We start from the raw sequence: 26,836 nt of genomic DNA on the forward strand, positions 1-26,836 counted from the left end.
GAGCTTGCCTTCTGGAAGTTTTTGTGCAATGTTTCTCAAACAGCATTATTGGCGGTTTGGCAGATGATGCTTCATTGTGGGGGCTGTCCTGTGCACTCTAGACTACTTAGCAACATCCCTGGCCTCTACCCATACATGCCACTAGCATTCCACCAAGTTGTGACGACTAAAAATGTCTCCAGATACTGGCAGGTGTGCCCTGGGGTGCAAGTCTGAGAATTGCTGGTCTGACGCTGCTGATCTGCACAGAGGTGCCGTGGACAAGCCTGTCAGGTGGGTGCCGTGACTCCTTTAGAGGGAGGCTCCGAGCAGTCTGTCCTCACGGACATAGAAGGCCAGCAGCCGCCAGGGTCTGCCATGGTAATTCGCTCCTCCCCTTTCTGCTTCTGCCCACCCTAGCCAGACAGAGGGGCAGGGCTTGAAGCTTATTGGTAACTGGGCCAGCCAGAAGGCTAAAGAAAGGACTGGGTGGTGGGGATGAAGTCCCAGAACTTGGTTTCTCAGGGGTGTCCAGGAAAGAGCTGAGTAAGCTGTCTGCTTCCCAGATGAGTGAGGTGGCACACTGGGACCCACTGCCCCAGGTCAGTGAGGGTGTTGCTCCATGGAACCCTGCAATGGCCGCCAGGGTTGCTGGTAGCAAACTGGCTTCGTACAGAGGGCCAGGTTCTTACAAAGACAACCAAGCAGCAAGTCTCTAGCTGGGAGAGCGAATGGCCTTGATACGGCCTAAGCCAGGCGAGGGTGGGGGCGGGACTTCAGCTTCCCGGGCCACAAGCCACATACAGACACCGCACCTGGAAGGAAAGCTGCGTGGCTCTTTAGTCAATATACCACAGCAAGCTGCCCTCCAAAGACAGTGAAGCACATGCACAAAACCTCAAATTAGTCCATCTGAAGGACAGCAGCTGGTTTCGGTTTAATGATGTATTACTTAGATTTGCCACAGTTAATAACCCCCAAATCTCATTTATTTCTCATTCTTGTTACAATCAACGGCTGCAGGTCAGCTCCTTCAGACCTGCTCAACGTGTCTTACCATTCTGGCATCCAGGTTGATGGGACAGCTGCCAGCTGGGAAATGTGTTCTCATGGCAAAAGGAAAAGCATAAACTCACCACGCAATGCTCCCCAAACTCCCGTCTAGATGTGTCCACTCACGTCCCTTTGCCTCCCCGGTGGGATGGGGTGGATACTGCAAGCAGGCCAGTGGCTACAGGTAAGGATACAAACTATCCTCTAGGAAGGAGTGAACAGCTGCACACAAAAATACAAACTGTGACAATGACTCAACTGCCAAAAATCCTAAAATGTGAAAACTAGAGAGGAACTCAAGAGTCTACCATCCAAGTCTGTCAATTTTCCCTATTACACAGGATCAAGAGAACTGGTAAACTTGTTAGGGGTTTTGCAAGATCCCGGTTTATAGGTCTTTACGGTTGCAGGAACAGAAGCCAGCTTTCCTGACCTCATCTCACTCCAAGGATCTCTAGTATCCCCATAGAGCAAGCCTCTCTGTTCATAAGACACCTGGAGGTTTGAGTCCCTCAGTCTGAATATCTTAAAATTATTTGTATGGTTTGTGTATACATGTGGTTTGAGGGGTAGCTTTTCTGAAGCCTCTAATACCACAAAGGTCCAGCCAGAACCGTGGACCTAGATTCCCGAGTCCGTGGCCAAAGGCCAGGACTTCCTCAGGTCAGGTGCTGTAACAGGTGTTAACTGTACGATGGTCCCTTCAGAGATAGAGGCTGGTGGTAACACAGCTCACAATGAGTCCAGGCATGTCATGACAGAGGTACAGAGTCTTGTATCAACAGAAGAGAGTGGAGACCAGCTGGAGCTTGGCACTTTGGAGAGAATGCAGTTCAGGGAAGTCAGCAGCTCTCTCCCCACCACTGTCCCCACGGTGGCAGACAAAAAGGCCTGAGCTGATTCCAGAATGCTGGATTCCAGGCAGAGGCGAATGAGGGAGGAGATCCAGGGGGCCTGGCTCTGCCTGGCTTGGTTACTTTACCTGGTGCACCTTTTTCCCCTGGACGTAATTCCTACAAAAATCAGAGGTTCCTACACAGACCAGAAATGCTGGTGTCAGGGCTTTTACAAAGTACCTGCAGTGAACACAACAGAAGAAGGGGTTAACTGAACTGCGGTCTTCATCATCCATGCACCCTCCCAGCCACATTCAAGGCGAACCTTTGGATGTAAGTCAACATTAAAATGTCAGTTTAGCACATTTATTTGTTCGGTTGTTTACATATCTGGCAAACGCATTTGGACCTGTCCTGTAGCATCATGTCTGTGGCTAAACATGACATCAAACTTTAAGAACATCCATTCATTCATTCATCCCTCCCTTTATCCTTTCATTCATTCAACAGTGCGTGCCAAGGGTAACTTGGGCCCCATGCTAAAAAACAAAAAAAACCTTCATCCCTGCTTTCAAGTCCTGCGGGAAGGGCGATAAATAATCAATTAGTGATAGCAAAAACAATTGTAGAAGCATTTGTGAGGTACAGCCTTAGGGCAGGATTCCCTCTACGGGAAAGGGGAATCAAGAAAAGCTTCCTGGCAGATGCCTTATCCATCTTGACTTTCATTTAGAACAGGAGTAGTGATGAGGCACGGGGGAGCAAAAGCAAGGAGGTATGGGGCACCAGAGCATATGCTGTAGTTGGGGCATAAAGCAGGTGTAGTGGGGCAGGTTGGAGAGGTGGCCAAGGCCTTGGCTTCCCAGACTGAGGAGTGTTAGCATGACCTAATGTGCCTGGACTAGGGCAGGGAGGGGGCTGTCTATATCTTAGCTCCACTCAGTTAAGTCTGAAGTTGCCAGAATCCTGTCCTGAGCAGCCTCTTACCTATGTCAGTTATTTAAAAAGTAAACATTTCCGACAGTGTTTACATTTTCTGAGAAGCATGAAACTGGCTTTCCTCCACAGATCTACTTTTTTAGATTTCTCCCCCATTTTCTGGAGATGGGGAGAGTGGACCTCAGGTCTTTAAAGAACTGTGGTAATAATCTGCTAATAATGGAAAAAAATGAATAGCTAAAAATTTGTCTGGAGACAAAGAGATTTAGTGCCCAAAAAAAACACTAAGAAAAGTCATCAATCATATCTGAAGAAACCTACCCCTCCTGCCTGATAAGCCAAAGCAGAAGCATCATGACCAGCTGGACCACCTACCAAGTCAGTTCCCACATCACCAATTCCTATCCAATCTGCCTCTGAAATCTCTCGCCATTCTGCCCCTTACCTCATGCCTCATCATCAACTCGTACATGTAAAATCTGTATACTACTCTGTAAATTTTACCTACACATCCTCTGGGGCTCCACATACCACTATCAGGATGAAGTATGCTCCTGAGCAGGGCGTTCAAGTTTTCATAAATGGCCCTAGCCCAGCTCTCCAACCTCTTTCCCACCATGCCCAACCACCCTCATGCCCAACAAATCGGACTCCTTTAACCTAAATGCAAGAGCATTTGCTTTGCTCAAAGCTCAGGGAAAAAGAGTCGAAGAGTCAACTTATAAATCTACTGAGGAGATTCCTTTATGGTCCAGGAATACCCCAAAGCTGAACAAAGAGACAAAAGCCAAATCCAGCTGGGCTGCCACAGCTACTAACAAAGATGCACTCTTATAACAAGACTGGCCTTTACAGTTTACAAAAGCACTTTGACTCCTACTCTCTCCTGGCTCTCAAACACCTGAGAAAAATGCAGGCAAGAATTCGTATTCCTATCCGAAAGATGAGGAAACCTCCCCAGGGAGGCAGTATGTGCTTACAGTCACACAGCCAGTAAATGATGGCATCTGACCTCACAAACCAATGTTCTTTCCATATAACAGTATCAGAGGACACGCGCACAATGAGGAACAGGAGTGCCAGTTTTTAGGTCCAACAGCCAGAGAGCCTGTCCCGTCTCAGACCAGCCCCATTCACGTCTCCCAATCTGAGGGTGTCCTGGCTGCATCGCAACATGCTGAGTCATACTGAAGGCTGTTTGGCCAATGACCTGGGCCAGACTCCATGGTTGCCATCTCACAGTTTTGTGTCCAGGGCGAAAGGGAGGGGCATACAAGGCAACCCATCAGCAGTGGAATGAGACCCTGGCTATACCCCTGGGATGGAGCCTGAGCATCTTCCCTGGTCTGCTCAGCCTCGTGAAGGTGGCTCACCTGGGGTGCTGCAGCACGTGCAGCAGCGTGCTCTTGGGAGGCACCCGGTAGAGTTCTGTCCCCACTTTATCCTCAAAGTAGATCTGCAAGAGTAACAGAGGAACAGGAATCGGACACAAATACAGGGCCTCAGCAGCACTAGGCATGTTGAGGCCAAGTCTAGGGAAAAGCTAAAGAGATGGCAATGAGTCCTTTATAGAGTTGTGGAATACAAAGCACTCAGTCCTCACCCCCCATACTAAGAAAGGTATTATGGGCTCCATTTCCAAAGATAGAATGAAGGCTCAGAGAAGGGGAATAACTCACCAGTAACACCCAGCTAGCAAACAGAGGAGCCAAGATTCAAGTCCAGGCCTGTGAGCCTTCCCTTCCCTAGCGATTCAGTCCTAGACCCCTTATATGTAGAGGAACCAAGCTACGGTGGTCCAAAGCAGGGGAAGAGCCTGAGGATGAGAAGGATGATGGCCCTGTGCAGGTGTCAAAGCCCATGCAGGGTGAGGAAGATGTCCATACAGAAGGGCTGGCAGGGAGTGATGGTTTCAGAGCCTGGTCACTGGAGGGCAGCCTTGCTGGGAGCTGGCCAGCATAAGCCAGGTGATAAGGGTTACCTGGTAGAACGGCTGTCCATGATGAGATGTCAGAGCCCATGTGGTTGAGACAAGTGTCCTTGTGAGGGGACAGCTGATACAGGGTCTGAGAATTAGACGGTACTAGTGTATCAAAGCGAATTTCCTAATTTTGATAGTTGGGACTATGAAGGAAAATATCCTTGTTTGTAGGAAACTGACACTGAAGTATTCAGGGGCAATTGGCATCAGCTGGCATCTTACTCTCAAATGGTTAGTAAAAGAGAAAGTCTTTGTACTGTAAGCTGTGATTTAAAAAAAAAAAAAAAAAAAGTCCCAACAATGAATAATGGAATACTATTCAGTCTTAAAAAGGAAATTCTGACACAGGCTACAATACGAATGAACTTTTAGACATCAAGCGAAGTGAAATAAGCCAGATAAAAAAAGACACAGTATATGGTTCCACTTAAATGAGGTTCCTAGAGTAGTCTCATTCATGGAGACAGCAAGTAGAATGGTGGCTGCCAAGGGCTGCAGGGAGGACAGAATGGAGTTACTGTTTCATGGGTGCAGAGTTTCAGTTTGGGATGATGAAGTGGAGATGAAGAGTGGGAATGGTTGTACAACCACATGAGTGTACTTAATCCTACAGATGCAATGGTTCAAGTAGTAAATTTTATGTTCTGTATCATTTGACACTATTTTTTTTTAAAGATTTTATTTATTTATTTGAGAGAGAGGGAGAGTATGTGCAAGCATAAGCAAGGGGAGAGGGAGGTGGAGAAGCAGGCTTCCTACCAAGCAGAGAAACCAACATGGGGCTCGATCCCAGAACACTGGGATCATGACCTGAGCGAAAGGCAGATGCTTAACCCACTAAGCCACCCAGACACAATTTTTTTTTAAAGTAGTAAAAACTTGCCCCCCCCACACCCCACCCCTGCAAAAAATATCCCATCTAGGAAAAAGGTAAAACATCTCTTACCTCTAAATTATCAGGGCAGTATTTCCGCTCTAAATCCCAAGAGGGTATTTCACCAAACATCACCATTAGATGATCAATAAACCTAAGGATATAACATGTACTTTCTGAGTATCAATAATTCATGATCTGTTTTCCAACATCACAGTCCCTGGACACCCATTCATATTGCTATCAAAAATGTACAAAACATGAAATGCAGGCCTAAGCCATTTCGAGCCAAAACCATCTGGTTTAAGCCAAAATGTAATGTGTATTACTTGTCCTATTATGACAATAATTTTCTTTAAACTGACTCAGGCTTAATATTGCTTACATTGAGTCACATTCTAAGCATTAACCCTATGGAATCATACATTAAAATTGCTAGTTATATTTTTTTCTAATAAATAGACACTTCAGTTACTATGCATATACTACCTAGAATGACTTTGTATCTCACTAGAGATATGTGTCAGTGCTTGACAAACAGGACTGTGGTGTCTACTTACTATCCCAGTCAGGATGATGGTGAGACTTGTGTCTGTCATTTTAAAGGTAGTTATAGTTAGTAAAAGGAGAAATCAGCTCCAGGATAGAGAGATTATGCCAAAACAGACTGTTAACCCTCTATTCTCTTCCCTCCTCAACCAAAAATCCACTTGTCCCTCTCCCGAGGGACAGCAAGGAAAGAGCATGCCAGCAAGAACAGAGGGCTCTTGGGCAAATAAGTACCTGGAGTCCTCGTGAAAAGCAGCGATGAAGTCCGACTGGGCATGCTCCGGGTACAGAAAGAGCACGGGCCAGCTTAACCTGCCCTGCTCATCCACATTCAGCCTGGCTCCGTAAAGGTTCACCGAGCTGAGGCCATACAGGAAAACCTCATCTAGACCTTCTGAGTCTGAATCTTCATCCTGACCAGCAACTTCAGAGATTAGACTGATGTTCCTAGCCTGGATTAAAAACAGAAATATACAAACCTTATTGTGTGGAAGGATGCAAGCCCATTTCAACAGCAGGGAAACCACTATACTGTGAGCTCCCCGAAGCCAGCTCTAGACAACTCGTCTTCATTACCCCAGAGGCCCAGCACAGCAGGGATAACACACCATCGCCAGGATTCCACCACATACTGGACCTTGTGTTACAGTAAAAAGCTAGACATAGTTCTTGCCCTTAAGGCCCCACTCATGGTCTAGTGGGCAAACAGCTATGGAAATAAATAGAATATAAGGTAAGAGGAAGTGGAGTGCAGAAGTGCAGACCATCAATAATTAATTCTGCCTGGGGGCTGGAGAAGACTGGAGAATGCTGGGCCTTGAGCAATAACTATGAAAGGCAGAGAAGTTGGAGGGGTGGGGAGAGGATGGAAAGGCATACCATCTCCAAGGAATAGCATATGCAAAGGCAAAGAAAAGATCAAGAGTGTAGCGTATACAAAAATGGCAAGCATGTTGGTTTAGCTAGGACATGGAATACTAAAAATAATACATATTGACCTAATGTTGACTGTCTCATGGAAATAAAGATAAACGTGTGAAGAGAAGAGTTGTCTCTTTATGTATGTGTGTGAAGGCCAGCACAAGAGGGGAAAGTTACATGCAATCTAAAATTATTTTTGATGGGGTTTCATCAAACCCCCAAAATCTCTCACTGTGAATGAGGATTAGCAGGAGAATCTGTGGAGTATTCCATCCTGCTTAATCTTAACAGGAGTTAACAGATTAACTCCTTAAGCTTAACTCCTTAAGCTTAACAGGAGTTAACAGATTGTTAAGGAGAGGCAATAGTGGAGTCCATCTTGGTAGTGTGAAGTTTTCAAAGTACACAAGTAACTTAAATGGTGCATAATTTGACACAACAAAGAATGAAACCAAGAACCAACTCTCCAAACTCATGGCAGGTGTCATCTCCTTTGTGAAGACCAAGCCAGCCAGACCTCCACAAGTGACTTGCTGGGTATCCAGTATCCAGGTAAAAACAAGATCTGGCTCAAACTACATCCATTTAAAATGCAGAGAAGAAATGAGTGGGTCGAATTTTTATTGTTGTTAAAGGAGCAACATCCTAAAAATTCAGATTTTTTCAGGATGCAGTAGCTAAGAGGAAGGACCTGGCTCTGATACACATTAGCTGTGTGAGGTTTCTTCACCTCCCTGAGACCACATCACCACCTAGCAAATCAGGAGCCAGAAGATCTACCTCAGAAGGCCACTGTGAAGATTAAATAATGCTTAGCCCATAGCAACTATCCAGTAAGTACAGCTTACCTGAGATCAACATATGTACACAAGCAGGAAGGCTGACTGAACTCAGGGGATCTGATTCCAGAGCCCCTTCAACACACTGCTTCACCAAACCAAAGAGAAAAATGAACGGACTCATTCAGGTAAAGCATCCCAAGACAGGTTCCTAACAAGTTTGAGGATCAGCAAAACCATATGGGCCTGAGGTTTGAGAACTCACCTTGATGGCCTGAAGTAAAGCCTCACTCCGATTCTGCTCCTTCTTTTCTTTCAGCTTTGCTTTCCTGATATCCCTCTGCTCAGTTCTCTAAAAATGAAATTCAGACCCATCAGTGCCAGGAGCTTGTTACCCCTTCTGTCACCCCAGCCTGCTTCTTAGTCTCCAATCTGTCCAACCCAGGTTCCCATGTCAAGCAATACCAACAGCCTGAGTCAGTTCAATTAACATTCTAAGAGCATACACCTGGTGCCAGGACTCATGGCAGCAGAAATTTAAAAATGTATAGTTCCCATACACACGTTGCTCAGTCTACTGAGGGGACAAATAATGAAATATCTGTTATGTATTACCCTGCTGATGTGAATCCAGTACTATAAAATAAGAGTGGAGTGATGGATTCTGCCCCACTGAGGAGGTGGGTTTAGATGGACACAGAACATTCCACCAGATGGAGAAAGGTCATTCTCGGTAGAGGGACTGACATCAGGGTCTATGGGGTATTTCAACTTCTCTGGAATGGCTGGAGTATAGGAAATACTGGGAAAACCCAGGCTAAGAACTTATCAGAGGCTCTGCCCTTTGCCAATTACAACCATGAGAGAAAAACATTATCACTCTACTTAATCTGGCAGAAATATAACTTAGATTTCCTTTTCCTGCAAATCTGCCCCAAACCAGCTGATTCTGCTCTTACCCTCAGGATTGTAGATTAACAGAGGTCAGCAAACTTTTTCTAGAGAATTTTTTTTTCAGAGACTTTTTCTAGAGATTATTTTTAGGCTTTCCAGACCATGTATGCTCTCTGTTGCATATTATCTACCTTCTTTAGTTGTTTATAACTCTTTAACAATGTGAAAAACATCTTTAGTTCACAGAATGTATAAAAACAAGCCAGAGGCTGGATTTGGCCTTGGTCAGTTTGCTGACGCCTGATCTAAACTACAGTACCAACCATCCCTCATCCTTCCCACAAAAGTCTCACAAAGGCTAACACAGATCTCCTATTTCTCGTGAACAAAGTCTACCTTTTTAGGGAGACAATGGCTGATAACTCTTGTCCATTCCTCCTCCAATCCAGTCTGCCAACAGAGCTACAAAACTCCCTTCTGCTGTTGGGAAGTCCGATTACGCTATCCAGAGTACTCCACCCCATGGATACCACTAAAAACCATGTCCAATTCTACCTTCACAGTTGAGCTACATCCAACCGCAGTGTCTGGTCCACATTAGAGAATGATTAAGAATGATACAGACTCTGTCCCTGTTGTTTTACTCTGATTTACACTATACATGTGAGTGATGTGGCTTACGAAGTCTCATATGAAGTCTGGAGTCTTGGCAGCCACATAAAGTAGAATGACCACCAGGTCAGAGGAGCCCTGAACTGCAGAGTCTGTTGCCCTTTAAAAAAAAAAATCAACTTTGTTGAGGTATAATTTACAGATTTTAAGTGTATAGTTCAAAGAGTTTAGACAAGGGTACACCTTGAGTACCCAACATTTCAATAAAGATGGAGATTTCTGGGCGCCTGGGTGGCTCAGTGGTTTAAGCCGCTGCCTTCGGCTCAGGTCATGATCTCAGAGTCCTGGGATCGAGTCCCACATCGGGCTCTCTGCTCGGCAGGCAGCCTGCTTCCCTCTCACTCTCTCTGCCTGCCTCTCTGCCTACTTGTGATCTCTGTCAAATAAATAAATAAAAATCTAAACAAAAAAAAAAAGATGGAGATTTCTATCCCCTAGAAAGTTCCCTCATGCTCCCTCCTATCCCATCACTGGTAGGTCTTTTTATTACCAACTAATGTACCACTGTATGAATATCACACTTTGCTTATCTCCTTCCTGTTGTTGGATGGACACAAGAGCTGTTTCTGGATCACTCTGAATAAAACAGGTTGTGACTGTTCTTATACAAGTCTTTTTATGAGCATCCATTTCTCTTAGCTAAACACCTCCGCACTTCCTGCCGTCCCCAACCCCTGGCAACCACTAACCTGCTCTCTATCACTACAGATTTGCCTATTTTGGATATTTGATACACATAGTCATACAATATGTGATCTTTTATATCTGGCTTCTTTCACTTAACGTAAGTGTTTTTGAGGTTCATCTACACTGCTGTGTGTATCATACTTCTTTCTCCTTTATGGCTGAATAATATTCCACTGTATGAACATACCACAATTTATTTATCATCAATTGATGGACATTTAGATCATTTCTACTTTTCAGCCACTATGAACAGTGCTGCTATGAAAACTCGTGTAGGGGTCTGCTTCTCCCTCTGACTTCTCCCCTATCATGCTCTCTCTCATTCTCTCTCAAATAAACAAGTAAAATCTTAAAAAAAAAAAAAAAAAAAAGAAAGAAAGAAAGAAAACTCCTGTGCAAGTATTATTTTAATACTTTGTTCCAATTTCTTTGGGTATAAACCTAAGAGTAGAAGTGCTGGTTCATATGTTAATTTTGTGGTTAATTTTTTGAGGAACTGTCAAAAGAAATTTTTTTTTTAAGATTAATTTATTGAGAGAGAGGAAGAGAAAGTATGAGCAGGAGGAGGGGCAGAGGTAGAAGCAGACTCCCCACTGAGCAGGGAGCCTGACATGGGGTTCAATCCCAGGCCCCTGGGATCATGTCCTGAGCAGAAAGCAGACGCTTAACTGACTGAGACACTCAGGTGCCCGTCAAAACTGTTCTTTATAATGGCTGTCATTTTACATTCTCACCAGCAACATGTGAAGGTTTCCATTTCTCCACATCCTTTTCAATGTTTGTTTTCCTTTGAAAAAAATTTATAACCATCTTAGTGTGAGATAGTATCTCACTGTAGTTTTGGTTTACATGTCCCTAATAACTAAGAATGTTAAGTATCTTTCATGTGCCTTTTGGCCATTTATGTATCCTCTGGAGAAACATTTGTTCACATCCTTTGACCATCTAAAAAATGGCATTGTCTTGGGGCACCTGGGTGGCTCAGTGGGTTAAGCCTCTGCCTTCAGCTCAGTTCATGATCTCAGGATCCTGGGATCGAGCCCCGCATCACGCTCTCTGCTCAGCAGGGAGCCTGCTTCCCCCTCTCTCTGCCTGCCTCTCTGCCTACTTGTGATTTCTCTGTCAAATAAATAAAAATAAAATCTTTAAAAAAAAAATAAAAAACGGTGTTGTCTTTTAATTATTGAGATGTTAAGAGTTCTTTATGCATTCTAGATAAAGCTCCCTGAACAGATTTATGATGTATAAATACTCTCTCACCCTGTGGGCTGTCTTTCATTTACTCAATGATAGCCTTTGAAGCAGAAGTTTTTACTTTTGATGAAGTCCAGTTTACCTTTTTTGTTTCTTGTGCTTTTTGTGTCATATCGAAGAAACCATGCCTAATCCAAGGCCATGAAGATTAATGCCAACATTTTCTTTGAAGAGTTTTATCATAGCTTTGCTCTTCCATTTAGGTCTTTGATCTATTTTGTAAATAGTATGGGGTAGGGGTCCAAATGCATGCTTTTGGTGCTGATATGGAAGACTATTCCTTCCCCACTGGTGTAGGTACCCTTGCTGAAAATCAACTGTCTATAAATATGAGGGTTTATTTCTGAGCTCTCAATTCTATTGCACTGATCTCTAAGTCTATCCCCTTCTGCCAGTACCACAATGTCTTGATTACTATAGCTCTACAGTAAGATTTGAAATTAGGAAGTGTGAGTCCTCTATTTTTTTTTTTTAGGATTGTTTTGGCTATCCTGGGTCCCTTGAATTTACATATGAATATTACAATCAGTTGGTCAATATTCTGCAAAGCAGCCAATTGGAAATTTGATGCAGATTGAGTTGAATCTGTATACCAATTTGGGGAGCATTTTCATCTTAACCATTATTAGGATCTGATCCATGATGTCTTCCCATATTTTTAGATTTAATTTCTTTCAGCAATGTTTTGTACTTTCAGATTATAAGTTTTATGCTACTTCTGTTAAATTTATGCCTAAATATGTTATTCTTTTAGATGCTATTATAAATGGAATTATTTTCATATTTGAAATGTTCACCAAAAGTCTATAGAATACAACTGGGTCTTGTATATTAATCTATCATACCAGTTTACTAATCTATTAATTCTGATAGGTGTTTTTAGTGGATTTCTTAGGATTTTCTATATATATAAGATCATATCATTTGCACCTAAAGTTTTACTTTTCCTGTACATTTTTGGAGGATAGGTTTGCTGAATATAGACTCCCTAGTTGACAGTCTTTTCTTCAGCACTCCTAATGTCAACCCATGGCCCTTTGGCTCCCATGGCTTCTGATGAGAAATCAGCTACTACTTTTGGGGAGCAGAGGGAGAAGGTCAGAGAGAATCTTAAACGGGCTCCACGCCCAATACAGTGCCCTACACAGGGCTTGATCTCACAACCTTGAGATCACATCCTGAGCCAAAATCAAGAGTTGGGTGCTCAACCTACTAAGCCACCCAGGCATCCCTCAGATGTTACTTTTATTGAGGCTCTCTTGTATGTGAAGAGTCTCTTCTCTCTTGATGCTTTTAACTTCTTCATGTTTGACTTTCAACAGTTTATAATGCATCTGAATGTAGATTTCTTCAAGTATCTCCTACTTAGAGTTTGTTAAGTTTCTTTGAAGGGTAGGTAATTATTTTTTTTAAATCAAATCTGGGAAGTTTTCAGCTATTATCTCTTCATATATTCTCTTGTCCCTTTTTCTTTCCCTCTCCTGGGACTCCCATATCTATGCTGATACTTGATGGCATCCCACAGGTTCCTCAGTCTCTCTTCATGTTTTTCTTTTTTAAAAAGATTGATTTATTTATTTACTTTTAAAGAAAGAGAGAGGGAGAGAACATGGGTATGTGGGGAGGGTCAGACAGAGAGAAAGAGGAAGAGAATCTCAAGTAGACTCCCCTCCCAGTGTAGAATCTGATACAGGGCTCAATCCCACAACCCTAAGATCATAACCTGAGCTGAAATCAAGTCAGATGCCCAACTGACTGAGCCACCCAGAGACCCCTCTCCTAATGTTTCTTTATTCTTCTTTCTCTCTTCCTCACACTGGGTAATCACAATTGATCTATCTTCACAGTTCTGCTCTTGAACCCTTACATGAACTTTTCAGTTACTACACTTTTCAACTACAAAACTTCTATTTGATTCTTTTTCAGTTTACTGACAGTCTCTATTCAGTAAGTCACTGTTCTCATATTTTTTTAGTCCTTTATACATTGCTTTCTTTCTTCCTAGAACATATTTCAAAGTGTGGTTCAAAGTCTTTGTTTTGTAAGTCTCATGTCTGGGCTTCCTCAGGGACATTTTCTATTGATTTTTTTTTTTTTCCTGGGTATGGGTCATACTTTCTTACTTCTTTGCATGTCTTGTAACTTTGTATTGAAAACCAGACATTTAAAATAATACAATGTGGCAACTCTAGAAACTGGATTCTTCCTCTTTCTTCTCCAGTGTTAGATATTGCTGTTGTCACTGTTTAGTTACTTTCCTAAACTAATTCTGTTAAGCCTGTATTTGGTTTTATGTGACCAATAAAGTCCTTAAACACTTAGCTTAGTGGTCAGCTAATGATTGTACAGATTTCCCTAAATGCCTGAAGCCAAAGTCTCCCACTCTTAGCTGAGGGGCTCTCTTGTACATCTTGTGACACACCTTCAACACTCACCTTTACAGTTCAGCCTCAGCCTTCACTTACTGCTTCCACAGAGCCTCTAAGTCAGCCAAAGGTCAGAGCTTAGGGCCTTCTTAGATCCTTCCTGAGCACATGCATAGCCCTGGATGCACATGTGACGTTACTCCAGGAATATACTGGAGCTTTTCAAAGTCCCTGAAGAATCTCATTCCCCTCAGCTTTTCCTTTTAAATATTCTGCTAAGCCTACTGTTTGCCCAGGCATCCACTATCTCAGGCAGCTGCAATCTTTTTTTTTTTTTTTTTTTTTAAGATTTTATTTATTTATTTGACAGAGATCACAAGTAGGCAGAGAGGCAAGCAGAGAGAGTGAGAGGGAAGCAGGCTCCCTGCCGAGCAGAGAGCCCGATGCGGGACTCGATCCCAGGATCGACCCATGACCCTGAGATCATGACCTGAGCCGAAGGCAGTGGCCTAAACCACTGAGTCACCCAGGCGCCCCAAGCAGCTGCAATCTTAAATAACTGCTTCTGTTTTTGACACATCCCTCCTTCCCAGCAAACCCCCCCCCCCCCAAAAAAAGCTTTTCATACTGGGATAGCTCCAGGATGAGTTAACTAAAATCTGCCTTGTGAGTGAGGTCTTCTAGGAGACCACTCAGATGGTCCAATAATGGCAATTCTCTGGGACTGGGGCTTTGGACAAGCTCTAATCCAGTCTGCCTCTTCTGGTGGCTGCTGGCTACTCATTCTCACCATGATTCTTTCAAGGCTACTGTGGTACCAGGGAGGGAGGAGAAGGGGACAGGGCAAGTTAAAATGTCACAAAACTTGCTGTACTTATAAAGGTTCAACTATTTTTCTAGGATAAACACTCCCCAGATTGCTGTAAGCCTTTGGCTCATTTCAGAGCTCTGAAAAAAGTTACTGACTCTGAACATTTTTGTCAGTTTTCCATAGACTTTATGAAATAAAGAATTTTAGATTCTTATTTGGCCATTTTTGCTGATGTCACTTCTCTTTGCCGATTTATCTACTTGTTCTATCAATTACTGAAAGAAAGGGATGTTGACATCCACACCTATTTGTAGATTTGTCTCCCTCAATTTTTTTGCTTATTACATTTTGAAGTTCCGTTATTAGGTAATACATATTTAGAACTGTTAAGTCTTCTTGATAGGCTAACCCTTTTATCATTTAATAAAGCCAGGCTTTGTTTCTGGTAATGTTCACTGCCTTCATGGCTGTTTTGTCAGATTTTAATATAGCCACATGAGATCCATTGCTCACACAAGCCAAGCATATAGGAATCCAGCGTCAATTTATACTCAGATATAGAATAAAACAACACTCAGCCAGCAATGTCACCCATGCCCAGCATCAGGCTTCTGGGCCCTGACATCTTTCTTTAACTGTGTGCCTGTATCATGGAATATAGATCAAAACCACAATGAGATATCACCTCAAACCAGTTAGAATGGCTAAAATTAACGAGTCATGAAACAACAGATGTTGGCAAGGATGCAGAGAAAGGGGAATCCTCTTACACTGTTGGTGGGAATGCAAGCTGGTGCAGCCACTCTGAAAAACAGTACAGAGGTTCTTCAGAAAGTTGAAAATAGAGCTACCCTATGACCCAGCAGTTGCACTACTGGGTATTTACCCCAAAGATAGAAATGTCATGATCCAAAGGGGCACCTATACCCCAATATTTATAGCAGCAATGTCCACAATAGCCAAACTATAGAATAAGCCCAGATGCTCAGTTGGTGAAGTGTCTGCCTTTGGCTCAGGTCATGATCCCAGGGTTCTGAGACTGAGTCCTGGGGAGCCTACTTCTCCCTGTGCCTGCTACTCCCCCTGCTTATGCTCTCATGTGCACACACGCTTGCCTGCTCACTCTCTTTGACAAATCAATAAATCTTTAAAAAAAGAGGGGGTGCTCCTCGGTGGCTCTGTTATTGGGCATCTGCCTTTGGCTCAGGTCATGATCCTGGGGTCCTGGGACTGAGCCCCACAACAGGCTCCCTGCTTGGCAGGAAGCCTGCTTCTCCCTCTCCCACTCCCCCTGCTTGTGTTCCCCTCTCTCGCTATGTCTCTTTCTGTCAAATAAATGAAATCTTAAAAAAAAAAAAAAGAAGAAGAAGATGCAGTATATATGCAATGGAATACTACTCAGCCATCAAAAAAAAGAAATTGTGCTGTTTGCAATGATGTGGATGGGACTAGGGGGTATAATGCTAAGCGAAGTAAGTCAATCAGAGAAAGATAATTATCATGAGTTCATTCATATGTGGAATTTAAGAAACAAAACAGAGGATCATAAGGAAAGAGAGGAAAAAAGTAAAACAAGACAAAATCAGAGAGGGAAACAAACCATAAGAGACTGTTCATCGCAGTAAACAACTGAGTGAGGGTTGCTGGTGGAATGGGGTAACTGGGTGATGGGACATTAAGGAGGGCTTGTGATGTAATGAGCACTGGGTATCATATAAGACCGCTGAATCACTGACATCTACCTCTGAAATCAATAATACATTATATGTTATTAACTGAATTTAAGTTTTAAAAAAGATCTATAGAAACAACAACAAAAAAACTACACCTGTGCTACAGGACCTGCAAGCTTTCGTTTAGGTCCACTAAGGGTTCTTCTGTGGATTAACTTGGCTTTGTCCTTCTTCAGTAGCCCTCTAGACATTCTCTCCTATATACACCACTTTTAGAAATTCTGGCCCACCAGTTATCTAGGCTCAGAATTCTGTTACCGAGCCACATGAGTCAACAAATTACCTACTCTTTCTACTATTTTATATGACCAGAGTGACTTCTGACTAAAACCTACCCCTTTGCAGGGAGAGCTGCAGGCTCCCACAGCACTGAAAATTCCCCTTCCATAGTATAAGCAATGAAGACAGACCTAGACCAGGAATCAGATCTGAAGTCTAGTTCTGGCTTTCTGAATAGACACGTAAGACAGCATTGCATAGGGACTAAACACACGGATTCCAGAGCCAGATTGCCTGTTCTGACACCCAGCTTAACCACAGCTATGTGACTCAGGCAGCTGCCTGATCTCTCTGTGTTTAGCTTCCTCACTTCTACAAGATGAATTAGAATAGTTCCTACCTTACAGGGTTGTTGTATGGTTTAAATGAATTCATAAAAGTGAAGATTTTTTTTTTTTTTACTATTTTATTTATTTATTTGAGAGAGAGACAGTGAGAGAGAGCATGAGAGGGGAGAAGGTCAGAGGGAGCAGACTCCCCATGGAGCAGGGAGCCTGATGTGGGACTAGATCCCAGGACTCTGGGATCACAACCTGAGCTGAAGGCAGTGGCTTAACTAACTGAGCCACCCAGGTGCCCACAAGTGTAGATTTTTAAATAGCACCTTGAAGATACACATAGTGAATGCTATCTAAATGCTGGATGTTAGTTTTGGTACTGCTGGTATTCTCTTATTATTGTATTATCATCACTGTTGCTACTATGTGCATTTCATCACAAGTTATGCAAGTCTTAAAGCTGGGAATTACACAATACTGTAGAAGCTTCGGGGTTTAATTTTTTTTCTTTTTAAAGATTTATTTATTTGAGAGAGAGAGAGTGTGTGTGTGTGTGTGTGTGTGCGTGTGTGCGTGCACATATGAGCAGGGGCAGAGGGAGGAGACTAGCAGACTCCCCACTGAGTGGGAAGCCCGACACAGGGCTCAATCCCAGTACCCTGAGATCACTGCCCAAGCCAAAATCAAGAGTCAGACCCTTAACTGACTGAGCCACCTGGGTGCCCCTGTTAAAATGTTTCTGTCAATTCCTCTCCCCTCTTTCGAGAGATTTACACAGTGTGCAGACTGTATTATTGCAGCCTTATGCTCTTTCTCATTTATTCAAATCACAATAGCAACAAATTTATCAACTTCTTACTGTAAGTCAAGAAATGTGCTAACATACACACACACATTCTCATTTAATCTTCCTAAAAACCTTTGAGGCATATATTACATTCACTATTTTTGAAGAGGGGTTTGAGTTTCAGAAATATCAAGGACTTGCTGATGGTTATGCTTTCTCCTGTCTGGAATGTTCTCCAATCCTTACTTCACCCTCCAGTGGAGTATACTCTTGCTCAGTCTTCAAGAGATTAGACACAGACATCACCTCTTTCAGCAAACCTTCTCTGCTATCAGGATCTCTGCCCTGCCCTTGTCCAGGACAAAGTTAGATACTATTACTATATATATTATATATTCTTGCTTGCTTCTGTCACATTTTAACTATTTATTTATGTCTTTGTCTGTGTCCTCCAGAGTTCTAAAGGTAGGGAATAGTTTTGGGTTTTGTTTTTAACAAAGAAAAAACTGACAATGACCCACAAGACACAATCTGGGAAATACTAATAAATTAATGCTAAATAACAAATGCCAACTGGCTAATGATTTTACCACCAACCTTCAGCTTGTCTGCTTTAGCCCTCATTTCCAGAAGCTTCTTCTCTCTGGCATCTATCTGCAGCCCTTCATCACACCAGTTAACAGCCTCAGCAAAGTTTTTCAGTTCCAGATGGCATAAAGCACCTGTAGAACCCAGAATCTTTAGAATATGTGGACAATATGCATGGAAAGAACTCCCCTTGAGCAGGAACCAGCCCCCATCCCCAAACTCCACCAGCTACCAGCCAGCATTCTGAAGAGAAACAGATGTTTAAAGCCCCTTCTACTGCATTCCCCAGACAAGAATATTTTACTTATCTTAGATCAGAAAGATCTCTAGGGCCCATTCAGCTTAAAACTCCTGTAAGCCTCCCTGACATTAAGGACTTTTAAAGTAGGGAAGGCTACAACTTAATGACAAAGTGCACAGGGTTTAGAGTCAGATTTGAGCTGGAAATCTAGCTCTACTCTTCACCAACTAGACATTACATAAAATACTGAGCAACTCTGAGCTTCAGGTTCCTCATCTGCAAATGAGAACAAAGTTCATCTCAGATGATATTTAAATAGAGACAGAAGGGGGGCGCCTGAGTGGCTCAGTGGGTTAAAGTCTCTGCCTTCGGCTCAGATCATGATCTCAGGGTCCTGGGATCAAGCCCCACATCGGGCTCTCTGCTCAGCAGGGAACTTGCTTCCTCCTCTCTCTCTGCCTGCCTCTCTGCCTACTTGTAATCTCTGTCAAATAAATAAATAAAATCTTTAAAAATAAATAAATAAATAAATAAATAAATAGAGACAGAAAGCAGAATTGACCTCAGCCATTCATCGAAGCAATGGCAAGACCAAAGACATTAGGTTTCTCCTAAAATTGTTCCTAATGGCTTCCAGGTTAACCTGCCTCTCCTCTCACCACTTCTGTTGTTCTCCAGTAAGCCTCTTTAGACTTCCCACAGAATTTCCAAATATCAGAACTGAAAGGGCTTAGATGTCAATAGAATCCAACCTCATCTTCCAGACACCCTCTGACACTCTGAGTGGGTGTCTTGCCAAGGTCACATGCTGAGGTAAAACTAACAATTCAAGATTTATAGACTCCAGCGTGTCCCAATTCCACAGAACTACACTGACTTTAGTTGCCAATCTTTGAAGATCTTATTTATTTGACAGAGAGATAGCACAAATAGGCAGAGAGGCAGGCAGAGGGAAAAGGAAAAGCAGGCTCTCCGCTGAGCAGGAAGCCGGATGTGGGGCTCGATCCCAGGGCCCTGGGATCATGACCTGAGCCAAAGGCAGAGGCTTAACCCACTGAGCCACCCAGACGCCCCAGCTGCCAATCTTTGAACAGTACCTTCTTTCCCTATAGCTGAGGGACATGGATCTACCTATACCAACCCCTAACTATACATACCTAAAAATGCATTAACTTTGGTAAAGCATTTGGCTTATGATGAAACAGTCGATCATGGAAGTATAAGGAAGATTAATATGTGATAAATAAAGTTTACAAAGCACCTCTGAGCTTCTCAAAGAAAAGGTAAAGTATAAAAGTAATATAAGCACTATTATTACATAGAAAGGTCAGACCACAAAAGAAAATAAAATCTGGGAACAGCTCAGCATCAGAGTTATCAGCAAAGGTCCCATAACTTATCTTTTAATTAACATGGCATCTGAAGATCTCACCTTTCAAAGAGCTAATTTGGAAAAAAAAAAATAAGAATGTGGCTTTTGGAATTACTCTATTTTAATTAATTTCATTACTAGTTTAAAATGAGGAGTTTCAATTTCTCCACAAATTCTTAAAATATAAAGGGTTTTATTATTCCCTGGGAAATTCTTTTTAAAACAGTATGTTATCATTGATAAGGACCAAGAACTTAACATCAAGACTGCAAAAATGTGACTTCATTAGTATCTTAGCACCTTAATATCAAAGCTTAAAATGCCTCAACTTTCGGTGCAGTGAGTGGAAACTTTTCCGTAAAGACAATCATACTGTGGTTCTACAATACTTACCTCTTACTATTGCTTTGAGGTGGCAGGGTTTTAGCTTTCTGGCAGCTGTCACATCATTGAGAGCAGAACGAAAATTGCCTAACAGGCACCATTTAGTAAAAGAGAAAACAAGACTGCGATCAGAATATTTGCAAAGTTTTATGTGTAGAGACACAGACATTTTTGTATAGTCTTAGAGAAATATAAATCAGAGCGCAACAGTTTTTAAAAAAAAATATAGTTGTGCTCATCAAGTCTTAGAAATACTTCTAACACTGGAAGTCCATGGAACTGTAAATGGCTAGCAAGACCACGAAAAGATGGTCAACATCACCAGTGACTGAAGAAATTAAAATTAACATGGAACTGGTAAAAATTAAAAACAGATAATATCCAGGATGGGTGAAAACATGGGAAAGGACACTCTTACGGGTAAATAAAAGAGCAAATTAGCATGCATTTGTGCGTATACTCCAACCCAAATATATTCTTCTAACAATTTATCCTTAAAAATACTTGGATAAATATGCAAGAATAAATGTAAAAGCATGTCAACTGCAGCATTAGTTTTATTTGTGAATTATGAAACACTGGTCATACCCTAAATATCCTCAATGTAGTAACAATTAAAGAACTCTGGTAAATCCACACTACTAAGTACTATGCAACCATTAAAAAGGGTGAGATATACGTGCACATAAAAGGCATGATAGGATGCCTGTGCAATACTGTTTTAACTGGTTGCTCTACTGTAAAATATCAGTATTTTTTGTAAAACAAACCCATCTAAATATACCAACATATGTACATACACATATATATTTGTAAATGCATTAAAAAAAAAAAAAAGATGTGTAGGGTCACCTGGGTGGCTCAGTCAGTTAAGTGTCTGCCTTCTGCTCAGGGTCCTGGGATGGAACCCCAAGTCAGGCTCCCTGCTTAATGGGGAGTCTGATTCTCCTTCTCCCTCTGCCCCTCCCCCACTTTGTACTCACTCTCTCTTAAATAAATAAAATCTTTAAAAAAAAAAAAAGTGTGCTATCATACATACTGTTATCCAAACTGGAAGGGCATAAAGGAGATTTTCACTTTCAAATATTTGGTATTTTCCTATTATTTTCACTTCTATAAATCTAGTGCAGAGGTCAGCAAAATTTTTCTGTAAAGGACCATACAGTAGATATTTTAGGCTTTACAGGCCACATACCATCTGTTACACATTCTTCTTTGTTTTATAATCCTTTAAAAATATAAGACATTTTTAGTTCACAGGAGGCCAAGGATCCAGATGTGGCCTGGGAGCCACAGTTTGCCAAATCTGGCTTCAGCCTTAAGAATAATCAGGATTCATGGGAAAACTTAATCACCAACTGTGTTCATTACTGCATTATTTTAAAAAACCTAAAAGCAGCTATATACTCAATACCACCTGTGTAAACACTGGTATGTCCAAATGATGCAACTTTATGTAGCTTTTAAAACAGTATTCACAAATATTCTTTTTTTTTTTTTAAAGATTTTATTTATTTGACAGAGATCACAAGTAGGCAGAAAGGCAGGCAGAGAGAGAGGGGGAAGCAGGGGCTCGATCCGAGGACCCTGAGATCATGACCTGAGCCGAAGGCAGAGGGTTTAACCCAATGAGCCACCCAGGCGCCCCACTATTCACAAATATTCTTAGTTATACAGGTGAAACTGTTCACATTATAAAATTAAAAGAACTGAACACAAAATTGGAAGGACAGCATGATATTAACTATGGAAAAAAATGTATATAAAAGAGATCCACAGACCTCTGGTTGAGGGTGGTAGATCAAACATAAAGATTTAACTAAACCTCCACTATTCTCCCCCTTTCCCTCAAAATGCCATAAACCCACTGAGACAAGAGTAAGAACACAGAACACATTTTATTTTATTTTAAAGATTTTATTTATTTGACAGACAGAGATCACAAGTAGGCAGAGAGGCAGGCAGAGAGAGAGAGAGGAGGAAGCAGGCTCCCTGCTGAGCAGAGAGCCCGATGCGGGGCTCCATCCCAGGACCCTGAGATCATGACTGGAGCCGAAGTCAGAGGCTTAACACACTGAGCCACCCAGGCGCCCCCCACCTTTTTTTTCACAGAACACATTTTAAAGCTCAAGAACAAAAGGACAATGATTAAATGACAAATCAGGCCCAGAAAAACTGAATTCTAAGCCAGCAGAGGGAAAGCCCCAAAGCTGACAAGCTGTACAGCAGAAACTCAAAGGACTAAGGAACTGACAGCACTGGGTACTTCTTGAAGTGTGGGTAAAGGTGACTTCCATAGTGCACTTCAAATCAGACCTGATTCTACACTAATCCTAGCACTGTGCAGCCTTACACAGTTCATTTTACTAAACTGACTGTAGTACTCTGCTACAGTTGCATGTTCTACTACCTGGGGATAAAGCTGTTAACCTCACCTACCTTACATAGTTGCTATGAGGTCAAGAGGAATAACAAACGTGAAAGTGCTCTATAAGCTGTACCAGTGAGATCACATTTAAAGATGACTGTGATGATTATGCCTCTGCTCCTCTGACATCACCCATACATGGTTTTCTTCTTGCCAGGTGCTTCTTCTGGTCTGATTAGCCCTACACATGACAGTCTTTAAGTTCCCCAAAGAAAGGAACTATGCAGCTGTTGCTCACAGTGCAATGCCTAGCACATAGTAAATGTTTTATATATATTTACTGACTGAATAAGGAAATGAATGAAACTTCTTCCGGAAAAGGCCAGATCTTACTCCTCTCTTCGACACCACTGCCTAGCACAGAACAAGAACTCAAGTTCATCTGCTGAAGAAAATGTATTCCTCCAGAAGTTAGAAGAACGGTTTTTTAGTCCATGTTCTCGTACTCATCAGAGGGTCCCTCTCTGGGCATATGTAAAATGAGGGGGCTGGTTGGCCCGAATAATATCTAAAGTTCTATACCACTCTTAGTATTTGGAATTTTATAATGAAACACGCTAAAGGAGACAACAGTTGGAGCAGACTATGGTTGTGGAGAAACACTGCTCAAAAGGTGATGAGGCCCAGCAGACTCATCCCAGCTAGACTGCAAGGCTTATTCTCTACCAGCCCCTCCCATCTGCAGAAGAATCCTGCATGTTAGTGTTACTTGAAAAGAGGGCTTACAAAACTTAAGAATGAAAGGGTAAAGTTCTTTGCTGCAGGTCATCTCGCATCTTTAACACATTGTGCACTGCAATCTCCAACAAAGCAGCAGCACTGTCCAAAGAATATTTTTCACTTCAGGTCCCACAGAATACTCTTTGAAAATTCTCCCTTTAATGGGGTGCCGGAGTGGCTCAGTGGGTTAAAGCCTCTGCCTACGGCTCAGGTCATGATCCCAAGGTCCTGGGATCGAGCCCCATGTCGGGCTCTCTGCTCTGCCAGGAGCCTGCTTCTTCCTCTCTCTCTCTGCCTGCCTCTCTGCCTACTTGTGGTCTCTGTCAAATAAATAAATAAATAATCTTAAAAAAAAAAAAAAGAAAAAGAAAAAGAAAATTCTCCCTTTAAGATAGTTTCTCTCACACAAAAACCTCTTTGCTTGAATCCTTCTAGCATCCTTCAGAAGAGGGTAAATGGCCGAAAACAAAAACACATTTTTTTAGAGAGAAGCATTTGGGCTAAAAAAAATCTCAGATCATACCAATTCATATATTAAGTACGTCACTCTTTTGGTTCAGATAGCAAGAATTACACAATCTCTCTAGTTTCCCTTTTCACCCAGTCTACCTGGAAGATCAGTGTTCAATTAGAGTAATCTAGCTTACCTTTCTGGATTAAGCAGCTCTTCCTCTGACATTCTCAAACTCTGCACTGGCCATCATAATGGCTTTTACCATACGTTAATTCTTTAGAAAGCACCAAATAATAGAATAAATTACCTAGATAGTACTGTGCTGCTGCCCGGTTGGTATAAAGGACAGCATTCAAATCAGGGTCTGTGCATTTCTTCTTTAATCCTTCAGTATACGAAATCACAGCTTTTTTATAGTCTTTTTCTTTAAAGTACTCATTGCCCTCATCCTTATAAGTCTTGGCCTGTTCTGCAAAGAAGAGAATAAATAATCATTTTCCTATTTTTTTAAAGTCTCATTAAAAATATATCCTAAATCATACAATAATGTTACATATGATAAACCAAATTTTAAAAAAATAAAGAAAACTCAAAAATTAATCCTATAAAACTCGGTACCAACATGGAGAAGCAAAGTCATGTGTATTTAATGCTACAATCAATTCCAAGTATCTTACAAGGTAGATTATTAGATACTTACCAAAAATATAAATAAATAAAAAGATGCATAAAGAAAAAAAGTGTATTTATCCTACCGTTTGAAGGACTTTTTTTTAATAACTGAAGAAATGGAGGAAAATTACACTTTTGTTTTTGCTTATATTTTATTCCCTGGAATGCAAATTCCCCTCTCCTCACCTTAGTAAGAGCCTATAAAATTGTTAAGGATCAGTTCAAATTTCTAATCCATTGTTAGCCCACTGGTACCTCCCCCTCCTCAGTGTTCCCTGGGCCCCTAGTCCATAGCCACACTTGGGCACTTATCACATAAACACAGAACAATATGGCTATCCACTGCAGCATGAGACCTTTGAGGGCAATCTTATCCTTTTATCCCCAAAGCTTAGCATTTAGTTGGGGGGGGGGGGGGGAGTGTATGTGGAATAATGCCAAGTTAGCCCAGGCTAACTACGACTTGTTAGCAGAAACTTTCTGACTCGCTCTTTATCTCAATTTAGTGGACACACAAAAAAAATATTAGACTCATGTAAGATACCTTCTGGAGATCGCTCTTCGTCAAAAATAATGGACTGGAGGCAAGCCAAGTCAGGGTTTTCTTTGGGATCAATTTCAGGTGGCGCCTTCTTCATAAACAGGGGGACCTTCTCAAATTCCTGGAGTTGAAGAGAAGAAAGAACTAACTATAGGAATAAGATTTTGCACAGGGCAGATCCAATTCCATATCTATCAGTTTTCTGACTCATCATGCTTTGCTAGTCATCATCAGCTCGCTCGCTCCCTCTCCAGGCCTCAGTTTCCCACGTGTAAGGGGCGAGCGCAGGTAAGGATCTCTAATCATTCTTCTGAGGCTCACAATGTTATGAGGGCGGTGGGAGTCACCACTAACTGAGCGCTCTTTAGGTTCCCGGCTCTTCACCCGCCATATCCCTTCATCCGCCATATCCCTTCACTCCCGCCGCGATCCGACGTGACATTTTCCAGTTAGGGAAATGTTACAAATGAGGACACGGGCTCAGAGAAGTTAAGTAACTGGGCCAGCAAGTGCTGGAGGCACAAGTCTGACTCCAAAACCCGCACTCCTAAAGGTACTGGCCGCTAAGGCGGCCCCCCAAACCCCGGGTTCTAGTTTCCAACACTCCCAGGTGGAAACCACCTATCCCGGCGCAGGCCCGCGGTGGGGGTCGCGGGCGCGGGAGGCGCCTGCCAGCCACCCCCGGGGGTCGGGATGACGCCGCCACACACGTGCGGGGCCCCGGGCCGCCCACCTCCTCCCACTGGTCCTCGTGGAAGCCGCCATGGTAAGGCTGGCTCTGGAACTTTTCCAGGAACGAGTCCATGGCATCGTCGCCGGCAGCGTCCGGCTTGGGCACCTCCATGACGACCCCTCCTCAGCCCTTCCGCCACGATTCCGGCGGCGAGAACTGCGCGTCCACTTCCGGCTGCGCGGGTGCCGTTCCCTCAATCCTCCCGGCCGCGCCAGCCCGCGCGCCTCGGGTTCCGCCCCTTCTGGGGCCCGGCCGAGCGGCTCCGCCCCGCCCCGCCCAGCACCTCCCCGGCCCCCGCCCTCCCCTCAGACGGAGGCCGCCCCGCCCCCGAGGTTTTGGGGTGGTGGGTTAACCCAGCGTCCCACAATACCCCACTATCACTTCGTTCACTCATTTGTTCAGCCAGTCAATACATGTTTCCCAAGCTCCCTGTGTGTTCAGGCCTATGGTGGTCGCCAAAGCAGATCAAACTTCACTCTCCAGGAGTTGATAAGATAGTGGAAGAGACAGTAAACACAGAAGATATAAGAGGCTGTCAGGTGCTAGCAAAAGCTTTCGGGGAAAAGTTTTTATTTTTTAAGATTTATTTTGAGATGGAGGGAAAGAGCATGCGCGCACCGGTATGCAGCGGGGAGGGGCAGAAGGAGAGGGAGAGTCCCAAGCCCACTCCAGGCTAAGCAGGGAGCCAGGTGAGGGGCTCAACTCGGGATCCTGAGGTCATGACCTGAACTGAAATCAAGAGTTAGAGACCCGGGCGCCTGGGTGGCTCAGTTGGTTGAGTGACTGCCTTCTGCTCGGGTCATGATCCTGGAGTCCTGGGATTGAGTCCCTCATCAGGCTCCCAGCTCCATGGGGAGTCTGCTTCTCCCTCTTGACCTCCCCTCTCATACTCTCTCTGTCTCTCTCAAATAAATAAATAAATAATCTTAAAAAAAAAAAAGAGTTAGAGACCCAACTGACTGAACCAGGTTTAAACGGGGTGTACATGCTCTCGAGCAAAGGAGGAGTCCCAGAGTGGCCAGGGCCTATCT

General features: G+C 42.9%; 1 protein-coding gene across 1 annotated transcript; it reads right to left on the minus strand.

Annotated features, from left to right (window-relative positions):
• Positions 1 to 877: 877 nt before the first annotated feature.
• TTC4 (tetratricopeptide repeat domain 4) lies at positions 878 to 25,987 on the minus strand. The gene is made up of 10 exons (XM_046007859.1): positions 25,806 to 25,987; positions 25,076 to 25,193; positions 24,167 to 24,328; positions 20,267 to 20,344; positions 18,270 to 18,394; positions 8,177 to 8,263; positions 6,446 to 6,663; positions 5,735 to 5,816; positions 4,181 to 4,263; positions 878 to 2,108 (listed from the first exon to the last, which is right to left on the minus strand). Exons 1-10 carry the CDS (start codon positions 25,914 to 25,916, stop codon positions 2,006 to 2,008), a joined length of 1,167 nt encoding a protein of 388 aa, XP_045863815.1. The 5' UTR covers positions 25,917 to 25,987; the 3' UTR covers positions 878 to 2,005.
• Positions 25,988 to 26,836: the final 849 nt, after the last annotated feature.

Source organism: Meles meles, chromosome 1, assembly GCF_922984935.1.
Source record: "Meles meles chromosome 1, mMelMel3.1 paternal haplotype, whole genome shotgun sequence".
In the NCBI taxonomy this organism is placed as follows: domain Eukaryota; kingdom Metazoa; phylum Chordata; class Mammalia; order Carnivora; family Mustelidae; genus Meles; species Meles meles.